The sequence below is a fragment of the Penicillium atrosanguineum genome (assembly GCF_028827265.1).
Source record: "Penicillium atrosanguineum strain IBT 20685 chromosome Unknown utg000006l_segment0_segment0, whole genome shotgun sequence".
Lineage (NCBI taxonomy): Eukaryota > Fungi > Ascomycota > Eurotiomycetes > Eurotiales > Aspergillaceae > Penicillium > Penicillium atrosanguineum.
In genome coordinates this window covers 415913-429382 of record NW_026623138.1, presented here as the reverse complement: position 1 = coordinate 429382, position 13470 = coordinate 415913, and the positions used below count along the sequence as shown (strand labels likewise).

Below are 13470 nucleotides of genomic sequence, written 5' to 3'. Positions count from 1 at the left end.
AATGGCTCACCACACGCAAACAATGTAGCATCATGCATGGCACTTGCAGCGATAAAAAAAAATAAAAACACCCTGCAATCATTCCAAGTGGCATCGGCCCTAGCCCCTGCAGGTCTCATCGACCTAGACATCCGCTCGTCCCCTATATGCTCCTAGGAAGGAAAAGCTGCTGCCTGAAGGTATTGCGCCAAGCCTCGGCATAGGGATGGGCATTCCACTTTGCCTTTCGGTCCCAGTAGTACAATACCCAAGTGGGACTGACAGACTGTTGCCTGCTATTTTAGCCAAGAGTGGAGTTGAACTGGAGATTGAGTCGATGACGGCACCGAGATGAGTCCTCCCCAACCATTAGTAGGCATCAACATTCGGACTTCAAGACTCGGATATAGCATATTGTGGCTTGGCTTGCCATGGCGGTGCCCTTTCCGAGCATCCCGGCGGTTCAATAGGATCATTCTACGATTAAGGAAAAGTATATATGGGCGTTTGAGCATCTGCGACCGTGATCGTCACTCGAATTGGCAAGGCCTTCCTTGTGCCCGTACCTACATACAGTACACACAGCTAGTTCGACCTCCATTCTTGGCTTCGCTCATGTTTGCAGATCTAGTCGATCTCATGGCTCGCCGTTTTCTCCACGGTCAGAATTTGACCCTAGGATTGAGCGTTTTTCTGTTCACGTTCATGTTCTTGCCTACCTTCCTCGTGCTACTGGCTGTGGTCGCGTTCTTCCTCTTGGCCTACCCATGGCTCCGCAAGTCCGGTTTCGTTCAGAGGATCGATGCCGCTTAATTGGTATGTGCTGGGTTTTTTAATTTGGGGGTGTTGAGACTAACTAACCCAGGCCGCTATAGCCCCGGAGGCAGCATTACGGAGTATGGGAAACGCATAATAAGCATTTGCGGGTTCAGAGCCCTTGCGCAAGTAGGTCAGGTGTACCGGCTGATTTTTAGAAATGCACTCATTTCTGTTGATTCAAATGTACCGTCGTTCTCGAAATCGGCTTGACCAGCACACACTCAATCACTCTTTCCTGGGCCCACCGGCCAAGACCTTAGCGCCGTTAATCCATTGAGGATGATAGGTTAAATCGAGGAGCAAGGTAAAATGCACCCGTAAAGTACCGTATCATGCTACTGTACGAAAGCTCACCTACTGCGTAGAGAATTCAATAGAAACTCATGGAAGCCGATGGTGGGTCTCTGTGAATCATGCGGAGTGTCTCCATCTCTATCGTCACATTGACTGGCCATTCTAAGCGTTATGCCATTTTCGCTATTTTGAGTGGATATAAACGGGAACGTAAGATCTGATATCCGCATATGCCCAAACAATTGCTCCTGGGAGCGTCACCGTGTCCCCATAAATTGCTCAAGGTGTTATCTTATGTGCAGGGTTGTTGAGCCAATAAAATAGTCTGTTCAAATAAAGTATGCTTCTACGTTCCCGGGAGCTGAGGTCTGACCAGGGCATGATGCCATTGCTGCCTATTCTTAATTAAGATATGAATCCGAATAAGTGCTCCCTACACCAATGCCCATCAGAAATTAACCTATTGTACTGCATAAGGCGACGTATCAAACCATTCAATGCTAGCGAACTTACCGTTCAAGCCGCTAAATCAGCACTATATAGCGTTCGACTATAAAAGCGCCGTTCTAACCAGATACGTACACTACATGATGGCAAGCCGTTCAGTGTCATTCTAAAATTTCCTGGATTTCTAACGTAGGTGTAGCAAATCAATCTTATCCCTGAAAATACACAAACGCCTTCTCCATTTGCTGATGAAGCAAGTGAACATATCCCGGCATGGGCAGATCAAGATGATCTCCATTCACCGACAGTGCAAAAACCTCTCCAGCAATATACTTCTCCCAACCATTGGGTCCGAGGTCCGCCTCCGTCCTGTCCGGCACAAGACAGGCAAACGCACCCAACTTCGGATCCTCCATATAGCCCGGATAAGACGTCGTCGGGATGCCCTGGTCTGCAAGGAGCCGCATCAACTTCTCGTTACCAACGACCCGATTAACCATCCCCTTCTCGGCCCAGATCACGGCTGTGTGGGCGGGTCGTTCTTGTTCCGTCATGTAGGGCGGGTGATATGCGTGCATGGCGACATGGTACGCGCGGAAATGGTTCTGGGTGGTGCTTCCCACGCTCCAGAGGCCGTCCTTGGATGCGGCGTTTTCGAAGATGGCAAAGCTGGCGTCATCTTCGGAGTTCATCTTGTCCTCGTCGAGAAGACTCGAGCGCGGGCAGCACATGTCGATCAACACGAGACCGGAAACCTGTCGGCCTAGTCTGCCGAGCTGGCGACTGACTTTGAAGGCGACGATTGAGCCGGCGGCTTCTCCGCCGATCATCATAGGGCCCTTGGGTTGGGCGGTCACGAGGGCGTCGACGATGAGCTTTGCGACACCCTCGATGCCGACTTCCTTGTTTAGGCGAGTTGGACAGCGGAGAAAGGGCGAGTCGATGCCGTAGACGGGCATTTAGACTTGAAGGCTGGGAGGTGGATGTAGGTTGCGATTGTGCCGGTTCCGTCAGCCATCATGTAGAAGGGAGTTCGCTTGGGTCCGGGACGGCCTTGTAGTAGGGTAACTCGGACGGTGGGTGCGGGTGATGTGTCTGTGCCGATGACGTTGATGGGCAGCCTCCCCTGTTGCTTGGTGTTGTTATCTTGACGTTCTGGAGGGGGTGTTATTAGATCATCCTTTTCGATGTCGACCGCGCTGGAGGCCAAGGAGGAGGCTGCCTCGGACATGGAGATGGGTTCGGGACGGCGTGGTGCAATTGGCCATGATGCTACGCGACACTCTCTTTGAGAAAATCTCTTACACGGACTGGACGGAACCCATGCAGCCCAAGATCCAAGGCACACTCAATCTGCATAACTACTTCTCCCTCATGCACCCGCTGGATTTCTTCGTCATCTGCTCCTCCATCTCCGGCATCTTCGGCTACCCAGGCCAGACGCAATATGCCGCTGCCAACACGTTCCAAGACGCCCTCGCCCGCCACCGTCGTAGTCAAGGCCTTAAGGGCGTGGCGATTGACCTCGGTATCATGCGCGATGTTGGCATTCTAGCCGAGCAAGGAACAACCGGCAAACTCGCTGACTGGGAAGCCATTCTGAGAATCCGCGAAAAGCCCTTCCACGCGCTGATTAAGAGCCTGATCAACAGCGAGTGGAAAGGAGACTCATATCCTGCGCAGGTGTGTACCGGCCTCGGGACGGCAGATGTCATGGCCCGGTTCGGATTGGAGCGGCCGGAGCATTTCGGTGATCCGCGATTTGGCCCACTGAATGTGCTGAGTATTACATCTTCGTCCTCGTCCACAGACCAAGACGCCTCATCTGCTGCATCATCACCATCCACACGTCTCGCTGCCATAGCTACCTACGATGAAGCCGTGCCCATCATTACGGAGGCACTCGTACACAAGATGGCGGAGATCTTGCAGATGCCCTTGCCCGAGGTGGATCCCGGTAGGTCAATGTACCGCTATGGAGTGGATTCGCTGGTGGCACTGGAGGTCCGCAATTGGATTACTAGAGAGCTGCAGGCGAATATGGCGCTGTTGGAGATTCTGGCAGCGGAGCCAATGAAGGTGTTTGCGGGAAAGATTGCGGAGAAGAGTAAGTTAGTTACAAGTAGAAAGTAGAAATAGCAGTGAGAGACTTATTAATAGAAGAACAAGAATCATAGAGGTAGACTTGCACACCAACGACTCGCCACCGAGCTCCATAACGCTACAGCGGTTGTGGGACTATTGAAAATACAATAAGAGTTTGTCCCAGCAAATAGCCATTTATCTCAACTTCAATACAATGTAACCTAAAATATTTGTGGGTGAAATCTTCAAAAAATTACACAGAGTTGGTCAGAATCCATCGTCACTCGGTGGTATCCGTTACTCAGGGGTGGATTACGTTATATCCTTTGGAGGCCACAAAGAGGTAATCCAAATGCTACTAGATTAAGTGTCGACGTTAGCATCTAGGGCAGAGAGTATGGTAATACATCTTAAGGTGCCAATGTTGACGCAGATTCATATTAGAATCCATTTCTCAGAATGTAATAGAAATATGTTCCAACGCTCGCTCTATCCGCTAGATACCAGAATAGTGACGCTTCTTTATATACGAGGCGGGAGGCCCCCTTTTAATCGGAAGATAATCCATTGCATAGAAATAATATAAGCTTTGACAATGCATAATCATTATATACGGGAAACTATAGTAGAGGTAACGAATACGATAGAGCGGCGTCCTATAGCGAGCAATTTCAACAGTCTGCAGGCTTATTGCTCCCCCAATTTTATAGGGGACCGTCGAGACAGAATGCCTCAACTGGATTGAAAGATCGTGTGTAGCAAACCGAGATTGAACTACGTCGCAGTCAAGGCTTATCAAATATCAAATAGGCCGTTTCCACTGGTTTGGCCACGGATTTCTCCACCAAGAGAGTGCCAGATTGACGTTATGTAAATTTATATTAGAGTACTATAAGGGTGATGATCGGGAAAACGATTCATCTGGAAAGGTTCCTAACAAGCACTAGTGGCTTTGCTGAGAGGTTTGGGAGACAACCCAACGTAAGTGGTGACACCGATTATCGGAAGTACTGTATATATACAGTCGAATTGTAAATGCCTAGGATAAACCTTGGCTAGTCAAAAATGAAGATGCCTAGCCACCCCCGAAAACCGGACCCCGCCGGTGCCAGAGTCTGCACCCGGCCAGTTGTGCCGAACCCCGAGACCCCTGGAACACGCCAAGGTGTACCACGTAATTGGGTAAAACCCTTCGCAAGTCCACATCTTGGCTCGTAGCGCGTGGGCCGACGGGTAGGGCTAGACGGGGAATGGGGATCTGAGATTTGGGGTAGGTGGCACCGATTTTTCGCTATTCCATCTGGTCCTGAACATCTCGCCCATGAAGATAGTCACTTCTCGCTTCACACTTCCCACTTCACACTTCCCACTTCACACTTCCCACTTCACACAACTTCCACTTATGGTATTTTCTACTCCCGGGAACCTTTTAATCTCCTTGAGATCGGAATGGGTTGAGAAATTCGCTCTGCTTCGTCCATGAACTGCCATTAAGTAGTGCCCATGATCACACTCATGGCACCGAGTCAACACCACGATCGAATTACTCCATCTACATCCCTGTAAAATGGAGAAACAATACATCAAGCCTGTCGAATCTCCCGACCGGTTCAGCTTCTTCTCATCGCAGACCCTGAAAGCAACCATCTCAGCCACATGGGACGGTCTTTTTCCCAACGGCAACCTAGACCACATTTTTCAAGAGACCCAAAAGACACGACCTGACCCATCACGCCCAATCTGGTGGTTCGATATCCGCGATGCGACCGATGCCGACGTCGGTCTCATCTCACAGGCCTTGTCCATCCACCCGCTCACAGCAGAGGACATCACCATTCGCGAACCCCGCGAGAAAGTCGAGGTCTTCAAGAACTACTATCTCATCTCATTCCAGACTCTCGTTGACAAAGATGCAAGCGAGTGCGAGAGACCTGATATTCCCTCCACGGCGGGTATCTACATTCTCGTTTTCCAGTACGGTGTCGTGACCTTCTCGCCAAGCGGATGCAACCACATCGATCGGGTCCGGTGCCGAGCGCACAAGATGCACGATTGGACTGTTATCTCCAGTGATTGGATCTGCTACGCACTTATGTAAGTCCGGTCTGTCTATTCCCGACAAACAACAACTGACAAGCCCAGCGACGACATCGTCGATAGCTTCGAACCATTCACCCGTTCTGCGGAACTAGAATCCGAAGCAATAGAAGATCAAGTCTACATCGCACGCATCGATGACGTGAAAGAGCTCATTCCACAAATCGACAGCCTCCGCAAAAAAATCACCCACATTCTCCGCTATCTCCACGGGAAAGTGGACGTACTCAATGGTTTTGTCAAACGCTGCCAATCACCCGATAAACCTCCCGTCTTCCCAGATGGCGATTTACTCCTTTACCTCGGCGACGTGCAAGACCACCTCGTCACGACGATGTCGACGCTGAATCACATTGATGAGATTATCGGGCGCAGCCAGGCAAATTCGTTGGCACAACTTAGTGCGACGAATCTTAGAGTTAGTTATACTATTAACTCGGCGATGAGTAAGGTTACGGTTTTGGCGACAATTTTTGTTCCTTGTCATCTTGTTACGGGCATGTTTGGGATGAATGTTAATGTGCCTGGTGATGATACGCCGGGGTTGACATGGTTTTTTGCGATTGTCGGGGCTTTTGTGGCCTTTATGGTTGTTTGCCTGGCTGTCGCGGCGAAGTTTAGGCTTTTGTGAGGTGGGCGGTGGACTAGTTGTGGGTATGGTTCATATGGGGTGTTTCAACGAGTAATAGGCAAAGTATATTCTATATTCACGCCGAACGATACATTGCTCATTTATTTCTTCTACACTGGACATAGTAATAACCGGTGCGCTGTCTCTGGTACCTTGGGGGTCTCTTTGATAGGGCTACTTGGCGACAGTCGGTAGCGGGCTTGACCTCCCTCTTTCCGTGCTTCTAGTGGAAAGAACAACCTGATAATAGAAGATAATGACCCCCGTCTTTCCTGCTTGGTTTAATGTGTGGCATTCCCCACAATTCAACTTCTCTCTTTGTTTACTCCTCTTGTTTGATCCCTTCAATTTCCCGATTTCTACAGCCTTCACTTAAAAACTTCAGTATCAATAATATTTCTACTTGATAGTAGATATAAAGGTATAAAGTCCCAGAGTCCTGCACCGCACCATAATTACTCACTATACAATTTCTAGCAGCCACCACCTCCATTTCCACCTCCACCTCCACCTCCACCTCCATCTCCACCTCCCCCACTGCTTCCGCCAGAGTCTCCACCACCTGAGTAGCCTCCGGAATCCCCGCCACCTGAGTATGAACTGCTACCACCAGTGTGACAGCTGCTATGATGATGATTATTACTTCCGCCATAATGGTTGTGACTGCTGCTTCCTCCAGAATAATGATTGTTGGTACTACCGCCGTCCCCAGATTCTGCTGCCGACATATATGTGTTGAGGAAGGATGAGTTGTAACGTGGAGATTTCAGGCTTGGGGTGCCGGTGTAGTAGCTGGTGTAAGGTTCTGATGATCTGGAAATGCGCTTGTTTCTCTGTTTCGCCTTTTGTGCTTCTTCTTTTTTCTCTTGCTCCATCTTCTCTTCCTGGAGGCTCTTTGCCGCTTCCTCCTTTCTTCTTTTGAAAGGGTTTCGGAAATGCATGGTTTGTTTTGGCTGAGTGATTTATGTTAGATACCGAAGAATCATCAATGTATGCATGTACATACATTGGGGTTCCTGGATGTGGGCGTGGATGTCGATATGTGGGTCAATTGTTGACCAATTGTCCGATATATATATCCTTCGACTTGTCAGATCACGAACCCAAGAGTAATGAAGCTGAGCGACTCACAAAGTAGGATTTGCGTGAGAATAAATACAGGATCTATCATATTAAAACAAAGGTTAAATAGCATCACTGACTCACTCACCTGGGCATGCATCGCTTACGAGGTTCGTTATCCGCATTGGAATGGTATCGGGCAACGGACAACACAGCCCCTTTAGAGCTTGTCTCCACACCCCAGACCTTGGCACCGCTTATTGCTGGGTTTAATTGGTTCTACTTCTAGCCCCTGCGTTGGGCTTCATTTGTTTGGATAAAGGGTGTATTTTCCTTTAGTGCTTTCAATATTGCCCCATGTGCGCCATGTGCGCCTTTTACGCCCGGGTCGTTCTGACAGGGTGATGCTGTGGTCTTGTCATCCTATCATTGCCCGGGTAAGGCACATGGTTTCTTGCAGAGCCTCAATTGGGGCGGATGATTCTGCCTTGGGGTTTCCATTCAGCCGAAGAAGTGCGTTTGCATAACTCCTTGATTTGGTGGTTAAAGTGATATTTAGGACCGGGTTCCTTCGAAGTACCCGACCTTTTTCTAGGTTAAACCTCTGATGCTCCTCTTTACCGTTGACCACTCAGACACAAGCGTCAGCTTCCTAGCTAATGCAGTGGTAGCACGCATGACATAACAGACATGAAACCGGGAGACACACAGCCTCACTACAAGAGCCCACCTACGGACTTGACAGCGGCGATCGCCAAGATAGGAAACGTCACCCGGCATAGGAAACATACTACAGAGCGTGATCAAGTAAGCAAAAAGAACCGTTGATGCATAGATGAGGCTATAATCTACACTCACACAATAACCGAGACTAAACTTCGTCTTGACCAGAGCCACCCAACAATTCCGCCTCCTCCTCCCTCTGCATATCCCTCGGAGTGAAATCAAAGCTCAGCTCGCCAACAAGTTTCCGCACATTACTGTATCATCAGCAATCAACCACAAGATCCTCCCACCGGGAAAAGGGAAACTCACTCTAACAGTCCTTGCAAACTAAAACTAACGACAGACCTCAGAACCTCCAATGAGACAAAGGCCGAGAATGCCGGATCTTCAATGTGCTTAATACTCAACAACCCCTCATCAATCTTCTGCATCTGCCTCGCAAGCGGAAACGACTCTCCTGTCGAAAGGTAAGGCGGTAAAGGCTGCGCATTCGCAATCGATGCAGAGATATGACACAGAAGCGAGGTAATCTGATGGGAATTGAAATCCGTCGATTTAAGCGCTATCTCTGCCATCTGCGCCATCCATTGATCTTCTCTCTTTTCAGAGGAGTGTTTTATGGAGAGGGCTTCTAGGCTCTGTGCTGTATGTGCCATTAGAGACATACTTGTGAGAATGCGCTGGATCTCAGCGATGATGTTATCGTATATTTGTTTGGGGAATTTGCCTCCGATAGGCGGTTCGAATGTGCTGAAGTGGCTGTGCATGCGTAGGCCGGTGAGGAGCATCATTTCTTCTTTGAAGATTTTGTGTCGTGATTTCTGGAGCTGGTGACCTGGTGAAGATGGGTTTTTGGCGTCGCCTAGGGAGGAACTGAGCCAGAGTTCGATGGTAGTATGCATACAGCTGTAGAATTTGGCAAGGACGAAGAGGCTTCGGCCGAGGAGCTTCCGGAGTTGTGATTTTGCAGTTATCGGGTATGGGAATATTACCCAGAAGAAAGATATTGCGCAGCCTGCTGCGACGGCAGCGAGTTTGTATGGGCCAAAAAGGTAGATCGGGTAGTATGGTTGGCCGTTGGATTCAGCCGCTGGAAGGCCTAGTTTGCGGACTTGGAGCTCGTAGCCGATTATTACGTTTAGCGTCACGATTGAGATGACAGAGGCGCCGAAGTATTGGGGCACTTTGATGTAAAAATAGTACTGACTTATGTTAGTAGGGATGTGTTATGAGTGGGGAGATGGCGTACCTCGAGCACGTTGGCTAGGTAGAGGAAGATTATGACACCGGCGGTTTTGCCGTCGACGATGTACCACACTATCAAGCTTAGGACGAGCGAAATCGCTGTCGCGACGATGCGCGCCACGAAGCCAAACATGGTTTGGCCGCTTGTCGGGTTCATTCCGATGACGATGACGATCATGGCCCAGATGCATCTTTGTCGGATGAAAAAGTCCTGGGTCTGGTGAAGATAAGCAAGAATCCCGACAGAGAACGAGGCGGCGGCGACTCGGAAACCGAAAAGGCTCTGATCCGATTTGATGGCATGCGAAATACTTCGCAGCACAGTGCTCCCTTTCTCCCAGATATTTTCCGGCGGAAGATGTTCAGGATCTGGAAAGCCCGTCGACTGAGGAACTCGGTGGAAGGTACCAGGATCCACATGCGACGACTGTCTACTATCATGTCGCTCCTCCTCCTTCTTACCGAGCGAGAACCACTCCGAAATAGACTTCTGTTTCGGAAAGATCAACCTCCCACGCTTCATCGTCCCCCCGGCAACCTTCGCATCAGCAAATTGCACTAACTGCAGCGTCGAATTTAGCAGATCATCCTGCAAATGGCTCAGATGCAGAATCACGAAGAATTCCTGCCTCACATCCGGATCCGCGAAGCGAGCCTCTCCCGGTTTCTCCGAATATGCCTCAAGTGACGCCAGCGCCTCGGGCAGCTGTTTCCTCCCAGAAGAATAGCTGTGCAATTCCGCCTCAAAGCGTGACCCAAAGTCCGGCTGTGTGGGGTCTAGCTCCTCGCCCCTTGCTTCGGTGTCCCTGGCTTGTGCGCCGCGCGTCCGCTTGTCTAAATGCTTAGGCGTGATAAGCTCCAGCGCTAGGAGGAAATGGGATAGACCCTGCTGGACAAGCTTTGTTGCGTGGACCAGACGCGCGTGGTTCGTTTCCAGTACATTTTGAATCTCCAAATTTTTCAGCCCCCCTTCCGGATTGTCGTCAGCTTCGCGCGGTCCTTCATTCTTGACTATCATCTCCAGGATTTCTGGCAGCATCGACATTCCAGAAAGAGGCAGCAGAAGACTGCGAAGCAGCGTGGCGATGGCGCTTAGGTCGTCGGCTGACAGTTTGCCCCACGCTATCTCGTCCTTGGAGTAGAAGAGATCCGCGTGCAGTTTGCTATGGAGACCGTTGAGCTTGGTCATGCAAATTTGGAGCTTGTTTCTTTTAGACTGTAGATCTGTTTCGCCTTGCGCGTCCTGCTCCATTGCAGTCCGTGTCCGCCGCAGTAGACCGCTTCCCGTAAATAATCCAAATACCGTTTTTCCCTCTGTGAATGAGACCTGAGCCGCTAAAACGTCTTCCACAGACGCGAGGTACCCTTTAATATCGTGGAATACGTCCCCTCGACTTGTGATCGGCAGAATGAGCAGGGAAACGCCTGTGGCAATCGCAAAGCCGATCATAAACCCTTTCAAGAGACGGGATACGAATTCCAGGCCTTCAGTGAGACTCGTGAACATGCCCGCACGGGTGATGGTGACGGAAGCGAAAATGGAAAAGGCAACCATTGGATCCTGTAGTTCCATTGGCTTTAATGCGCGAAGAGAGTTTGCACCCCTGGAAGTATTAGCTAATGGCGTCAACGATGTACAGTTGACTCACCAGATCATAAAAATGAGCCAGATAGCAGCAACAGCACAGGCGTCACTACTGAATCCGTCGGGTCTTGGGGTATTGTGCTCTCGAGCTTTGACAGCACAGAATATGGCAAGGCAGCATAATGATGCGGAGACGCAGGTGGACAGGAGATCGTAAAACATGATCTTCATAAATTTGGCCCGTGGCATCAATCCCTGCGAAAGGACGGAGATCAACGCAGATAGGTAGCCGATTGTGGACGTGATGCGGGATATAGCCGTGCTCTGGTATCTGAGACGGTCAACAACGATCATCGCAATGTTTGCCATGGAACATACATGGCGATGGTGATGGTTGGGGCCAGTGCCCCCTTTAGCATGAGGAGCATAGTGCGGGAGTCCAAGTCTAGCCATTTCCACCATTTTTGAAATATACTAGTGTTTGTTAGTAGTCGTTGTGGTATGTTAGATTATACGCATTTACCTCATGGGCCCAGCCCGGGAAGGGCGAGCTTCTGTTTGAGTCATGGTCATGACTGGGTAGACAGGTGTAGTGAGATGCAATCTCGGTTTAATCTCGTGGTGATCTCATAGCAATCTCAAAGCTATAGAGGAAGCTGTCCCAAACAGCACTGTCGAGAAGATGAGAAAGGGATAAAATTCAGACATCAACGAGATATCGGAGTTCCTGCAGATCGGCTTGCCGTGCGAGCCGTACCGAACCAAGTGCCGACGAGCCCCAGATGAACGATATCAGTGGCGCACCTCCTGCACAGGTCCATTCAGGACATTGAAGTCGAAAGTCAAAGTTTCAGATGGCGGCAGCAGTTTCCGGCACTCACGAGTGATGATGGAAATCAGAGTTCATGGCGGTCGTTGATTCTGGGGATCACGTGGTGTTGCAGGTGTTGCAGTTGGGATCGGGTTGGAGACTATCGATGAATATTTTGTCCAATGTTGGTTTTATTAATTGACAGTAGGAGAGATCCGCCATAAGACTTTGATTGAGACTATCGTGGATGAGATGCATTTGGCAAATTTCTAGAGGTGACTGTCTATATCCGCTGTTCAATATCCGTACCCAGCATAGGCGGAATAGACATTTCCCGCCCGCCAGCAAGCCGCCGACGAGCGTTTCGGTGTTTATCCAGGGTCCTTCCTGTACGATAGAAGTGTAACCCAGGGCTAGACTATGGGTCGTCTGCACGCGTGCGTATTTTCACCGCTAATGTTGAATCGAAATTGTTCAACTGCATGTGACGAGCTCTTGAGTGCAGTCTCGAACAGAATGTGACACAGAACCCCCAATACACAATTTGACATTAGTGTCTTAAGACACACGCAGTCAAACGACACCATTGGTTTTGTTGCTGAGAAGTCTACGCTACAAACTGAAGGGCTTGCCGAACCACGGAAAGAATATTTTGAATTCATCTCAAAACTTGCTACACCAAAGTTTCGGGATCTACATTTCGCAGCGGGGTTGCTGCCCGCTGTCCGCTCCCGCAGAGATTCGCCATTCAGGCCATCCTGCATACACCTCCGATCTTCTATTGCCATCGAGCTAGAGAGTAAACGGTTAGCACTTCGTAGTTCGTAGTTAGCACGCACAGCATCCCGAATCGAGAAATGAGTGAGATGAGATTGTGGCAAGGCAGCACAGCCACAGAGCGGAGAGGAAGTGGGTCCTGAAACCGTGGTCGAATCTCGCACCGTGTTAGAAGCCTTCGGATCTTGACAAGTGTCTTAGTGAACCAATGTCGAGTTGCCTGTTTGCAGCTCCAGCCCAAAAATAGGCCTGGCTATGCTTGCCTCTGGTTAAATCAACACGGCGGGGTGACATCACCGTGATTGCCGGGCTTAAGCGTCGGAGTCTGTGACTCGTCAACCGAGTCTCTCGTATCAGATAAGCGTACGAGCCCAGACTCGGGTATCGTTGCGAGGTGTGAGGTGCGAGCGCTGGCAGCACCGAGCGCTCGGACTTCTACATCGGATCTGGTAGTTCGAGTTATCGGGATCGACAGAATTGAAAATTGTTGTATCCTTCATAGGGTATAGAGTAGTGTGACCGCCTCAGCGAGGCGATTCAGCGCCGTGGAATCGAAATGAGGAGGCGTCGATCTTGAGTGGATGTCGCCAATAACGAGGCGTGGCTGTCGGACATTGTCCACAGTGGGGACAAATTCCCTGCATCGACGTAGCTTGGCATTTCCCTATAGGGAGACACGGAAGAATGCGTCATTTGCCATGTTTGGGCTTTGTAGTCGTTGAAGATAGTGTAAAGGGGGGCGTGACATCACAAGGGATATGCTGACGAGGCCTTGATGATGTGGAGAATGAAGAATGCGCCTGTCAAAGAAGCCATCAACAATTAGATCGGCGGCCAAACGATTGCGCCGTCGTACCGTTGTTGTCTCGCTGTCTCGCCAAGGATCGCCAAGCTCATAAATAAGCCCGGGTC

The 13470-nt window shown here is 49.9% G+C and overlaps 5 protein-coding genes across 5 annotated transcripts; 2 read left to right on the top strand and 3 right to left on the bottom strand.

Annotated features, from left to right (window-relative positions):
• Nucleotides 1–1748: 1748 nt before the first annotated feature.
• Nucleotides 1749–2498, bottom strand: N7443_007272 (thioesterase domain-containing protein; the record flags this gene model as incomplete). The annotated part of the gene is made up of 1 exon (XM_056887328.1): nucleotides 1749–2498. One exon carries the CDS (start codon nucleotides 2496–2498, stop codon nucleotides 1749–1751), a length of 750 nt encoding a protein of 249 aa, XP_056739019.1.
• A 307-nt stretch (nucleotides 2499–2805) lies between these two features.
• N7443_007271 (beta-ketoacyl reductase) lies at nucleotides 2806–3716 on the top strand (the record flags this gene model as incomplete). Its single annotated transcript, XM_056887327.1, has 2 exons — nucleotides 2806–3646; nucleotides 3700–3716. 2 exons carry the CDS (start codon nucleotides 2806–2808, stop codon nucleotides 3714–3716), a joined length of 858 nt encoding a protein of 285 aa, XP_056739018.1.
• Nucleotides 3717–5191: 1475 nt separating this feature from the next.
• On the top strand, nucleotides 5192–6352 carry N7443_007270 (magnesium transporter CorA family protein; the record flags this gene model as incomplete). The annotated part of the gene is made up of 2 exons (XM_056887326.1): nucleotides 5192–5718; nucleotides 5767–6352. 2 exons carry the CDS (start codon nucleotides 5192–5194, stop codon nucleotides 6350–6352), a joined length of 1113 nt encoding a protein of 370 aa, XP_056739017.1.
• Nucleotides 6353–6825: 473 nt separating this feature from the next.
• On the bottom strand, nucleotides 6826–7574 carry N7443_007269 (zinc-type alcohol dehydrogenase-like protein; the record flags this gene model as incomplete). The annotated part of the gene is made up of 2 exons (XM_056887325.1): nucleotides 6826–7305; nucleotides 7563–7574. 2 exons carry the CDS (start codon nucleotides 7572–7574, stop codon nucleotides 6826–6828), a joined length of 492 nt encoding a protein of 163 aa, XP_056739016.1.
• A 711-nt stretch (nucleotides 7575–8285) lies between these two features.
• N7443_007268 (aromatic acid exporter family protein) lies at nucleotides 8286–11543 on the bottom strand (the record flags this gene model as incomplete). Its single annotated transcript, XM_056887324.1, has 6 exons — nucleotides 8286–8394; nucleotides 8450–9342; nucleotides 9390–10989; nucleotides 11035–11301; nucleotides 11349–11444; nucleotides 11494–11543. The coding sequence occupies 6 exons, from the start codon at nucleotides 11541–11543 to the stop codon at nucleotides 8286–8288; spliced, it is 3015 nt and encodes a 1004-aa protein (XP_056739015.1).
• Between the last annotated feature and the right edge of the window lie 1927 nt (nucleotides 11544–13470).